This window comes from Aplysia californica, unplaced genomic scaffold (genome assembly GCF_000002075.1).
Source record: "Aplysia californica isolate F4 #8 unplaced genomic scaffold, AplCal3.0 scaffold00046, whole genome shotgun sequence".
In the NCBI taxonomy this organism is placed as follows: Eukaryota; Metazoa; Mollusca; class Gastropoda; order Aplysiida; family Aplysiidae; genus Aplysia; species Aplysia californica.
In genome coordinates this window covers 1171237-1175357 of record NW_004797316.1, presented here as the reverse complement: position 1 = coordinate 1175357, position 4121 = coordinate 1171237, and the positions used below count along the sequence as shown (strand labels likewise).

General features: G+C 40.4%; 1 protein-coding gene across 3 annotated transcripts in view; it reads left to right on the top strand.

The window, feature by feature from the left end:
• The window catches only part of LOC101854851 (phosphatidylinositol-glycan biosynthesis class X protein), a 15113-nt gene that overhangs the window by 1909 nt on the left and 9083 nt on the right, over window positions 1-4121 (top strand). For all 3 annotated transcript variants that reach the window (XM_035968218.1, XM_035968219.1, XM_013079274.2), the window contains exons 2-3: window positions 626-776; window positions 1972-2200. In XM_035968218.1, the coding sequence (XP_035824111.1) occupies window positions 626-776; window positions 1972-2200 (380 nt within the window). The remainder of the gene's footprint in view (window positions 1-625; window positions 777-1971; window positions 2201-4121) is intronic.

Here is a 4121-nt window from a genome sequence, read left to right as displayed (position 1 = left end):
CGGCAGACAAGGTGTGGGGGAAACTAAAAAATGGCGGAAAATTGGAAGCACTGAACGTTAGATCTATAGAACGAAGACACTTCCTTTTTTCCGGACCCGTGTCCGAATAACATTTTTTCTTATTCGGACTCTAGTCCGAATATGAATTTTTAAAATTTGGACTCGATGTGTAGATCTTTCCTACCAGAAGATCAGGGGTGTGGCCGAAAGACATTAGACAGCAGTAAGAAGGAGCCAAGGAGTAGCAGTAGAGAAAGGCTGCAGAAAGAGTCAGGAGCCCAGAGGAGGGGGCAAAGGAGGTGAGGGGGTGGGGGAGAAAGTGGAGGCGAAAGCAGACTACAGAATATTGCAAGAGAGAAGGAAAGAAGGTGAAAGGAGACAATTATAGAGAAGAACATTTTCCCGTCGCAACCCCTATTTGAACCCGGGACCTTTGAATGAGAGGCGAACACCTGAACCTCTAGGCCACGAGACCCCCAAGCAAAATTTAAACGAACATATTTCATACTTCTGACATCTAGTCAGTCATTCAATACTTTGAATTCTGTCAAGTGATTTACTAATTTTACCCAAGCATGTTAAGTGTAGCTTATTGATGGTCTTTTTTTTTGTTTATTCCTGCCAGAGAAATAAAAACTACAGTAACCGTCTCCAATGGCACAAGACGAGCTCTGACTGACGGGAAATGCAGGCTTTTGCTTTTAGAGACTTTGTCTCCAGGTGTATATGCTGACCCGTTTCAGCTGAAGTCACTGGAACCATTTGGGGGTCCAAAGGTAAAAGCAATTTTCTTCTTATCATGTAGTCAGCTTTTTTAAAGATTTGTTCATGCATGAGTTTATTTCTCAAGTACACGTAGATACAAAAAGGTTATTTTGAAGAAAAGTCTCAAGAGGTCAATTTTTTTTTTACTACACCACCCTCTCAAGAGATGGATCAACATGCAAGTTTATAAAGTTTTTATGTCTGGTAAAAATATTTGTTGTGAATCCTAAATGGAAATGTTTATGCTGACCTCAGCTGAACTGGTTGTTTACGTTTTTTGACTGTCCGGTATGCCCTGGGTAATGGTAATAGTGAAGGACCTCTCCTCCTGTTTGTTTTGGCTTAGTTTGTGAATGATCCCCTAGATGTACCACAAAGTTTTGAGTTTCCTCTGTACTGTTTAGCAACAGGTGTTATATTTTTAAGCTTTGCCTTCACCCAGGTTTCTGGTGACCAGGTGCATTTCAGGTGTCACATGTATTGTTACAGTCCCTTCGTGGAAAATGTTCCTTCTTTTCTTACTCCTTATCATTACTATGGTCTCTATGCTCCCTTCATTAAGTTGAATTGTTGGTTTTAGAGGATGCAAGACCAGAATACTTGCAGGATTTTCCAAAGGTACTTTGTTTGGAATGTGATACATGTATCTAGATGGCTTTTTAGTATCCTTTGTCATTTTCTGAGTTTTAGATCCGGATAGAAATTACTCAGCTCTGATGCAACACCTTGGTGCTGGGTGCCATGCTGGAAAGATCTCCACTCAGTCTTGTGCATTTTGGCTTTGCTCTGACCTTCCCCTCCTTCCAGTCTTTTAGAGCTTCTCAGGAGAGGGTAGATCTGATTCATCTTCTTGTACTGGTGCGGGTTGGGGGATGTTCTTTTTCATTTAACTGATTACCTCAACTTGTTTGTTGTGACATTGTCTGGAGATTAGTTGTCCTCTTTATACACTCATGAGCGGGAGATCAGAGTTTACTCATTGGCAAGCAAAATCCAGACTTTTCCATACTGAGACTATCGCGTCTGCTGGTGTCTGTGGAAGTAGGGATTGATTTTAACCCCGATTTATATTATAATCTTCTCATATACCTTTATGCCTGCCTGCCTGCCTACATACGTACCATACATACATGTCAATATATATTCATATATATATATAATATAAGTATGTTATCATTCAAATTATTTGTGGATCTTGCTCCCCAGGTTGCCTTTTCTGCAGAAGTGGATTTAGAGGCAACTGCTGATCAGAGTAAGCCGCTTGAGATAAACATTTTCATCGATATATACAGTACAGATGAAAAGACTCCCAATGAATGGACCATAGGTCTGCCTGTACATGGTCGCTATCATCGACCATCATTACATAAGGGTGCATCTTCAGTAGAAGTCATCATCCTCAATCCAGTTCTTTACTCCAGTTGTTCTTTTCCTGGTAAGTTCCTTAATACAGTGAAACCTCATTAGACTGACCTCCATTATACCGTGAACCCTGCTTATTGTCACCTTTTGCCAATGCATGAAAAGGGACTCATACATAAACATTCTATTTGCCCTTTGAAACTGCCATCAGCCAACCACCTTACTAAACTAATGTAAATTTCCATGCACAATTGCCTATGAACTGGCCTCTAGTGGTACATACTACACAGAGCACTGCACTGATATAGCAGATGTGCAGTGATAATCTCCTTTTCTCTCACATATGACTCTGCAAACTAGCAATCATTCATGCAGGAAGCCTGAAAGCCACCTCACCAAGTTTTGGACAGAGGTAAATAACTTATTATATTCTTGTCCTCCACGTAGTCAAAATGGAATCATTTCCCTTGACATCATTAGGCAGTCAGTGCTACAGGTGCTATTATTGTTAAGCCCGTTATACTGCCACCCTGCTACACTGCCAGTTTCATGCTCTGTTAACGGTATAACGGGGTTTCATGGTGCTCTATAAATGTTACTGCATGTTCTATTGTTGTCTGAATGCATGCTATGAGCTCAATTCAGTTTATTATTCAACTACCTGGGTTTCCCGTTCGATGAACGGACTCAAAAGAATCAATCATCAAGTTATTGTGGGAGCAGTGCACTCACTTTTTGTGAACGGAAGCCTCACTGGTTTACAATGGCATCTTAGAAGACGGACTTCCCCAAGATTAGATCTGAACGAAACTAATGAAAAACTGAAAATTAAACTACAGTGACTTCAGACTCCTTAGTAAAACTGCACCCTTTAAATGATTCTGAATCACTGTTATTTTTTTTCAGATTCGGAAGTTAAGTGGTTCGGAAGTTTTAGGTGGCCAAAGTGACGGACTTTCACAAATGTAATATGTATAGATTACAATGCCGACTGCTCAGGGTCAATAAATTCTGCAGGTCTATGTGAATATTTAGGAGTTTTTGTTCGCTTAGGGTCCAGTTCTCCTAACATTCCGCTTTGTCCTGATTCCTGAGTGTTGAGATCTGAGGCGGAGACAACTACATAATTGTCCAATGTGTGTTCGTTTGTGTTGACATTTAGAAGAGGGACCGAATAGAAAGGAAAGGAAGAAGACAAAAGTGGTTTCAATTCACTACACACTGTATACTGTTTACAACTTTGGTTCCATACTGTTTTCAACTTTGGCTCCAAAATTGGCTGGTAAAACAGAAATAGCAGGTTTCCAGTTAGTGATTTTATGCTGCGATTGGCATATAACTTAGCAACTCAGTGGAAAAGTATAGGTGAGCTACAGCAGTTAATGGTGTTCCAAGTTTACTTTCTCTGACTCAGTTCTCAAAAGGGCTCTCCACCTTTTGAACTATCACTGTTGCAGACTTCAGCCATTTCTCCCTCTCCTCTGCAGTCCCATACAAGCTTGAGATTAAATATATCCTCCATGTGCTCATCCCAGTGAGCACCTAGATCACAAATATTTTCAGGCTTTGCTTAAGTTCTGGAGAACAAACCCTGTATGAGAATACACTTGTCCTCAGAGAAATTCGCGCCAGCAACCCGCAACTTGTGCATGCAACTTTTGTCCTCAGCGCAACTTTTGCCATTTTCTTGAAATCGCACATTTTAGCCAATTTTTAACCAAAGTTGGAAAAATGATAAAAAAGTTCCTTTAAAAATAGGCCTCATCGAAACTTTCGTTCATGACTGAAAATAACAATGCCAAGGGGGGCAATTCGTACCTGAAATAGATCTACCACTTCCTTTGCTTACCTTGCTTGGTTCTGTAGCACCAGGTAGATAGATTTAGTATAAAGATTTGTGAAAGACTTTAAATCTTAGGCCAGGAGGGTAGATTAAGACAATGATCGATTCATCCAGAAAACCCCTAAAGGGGACTTTCAAATATAATCTGACG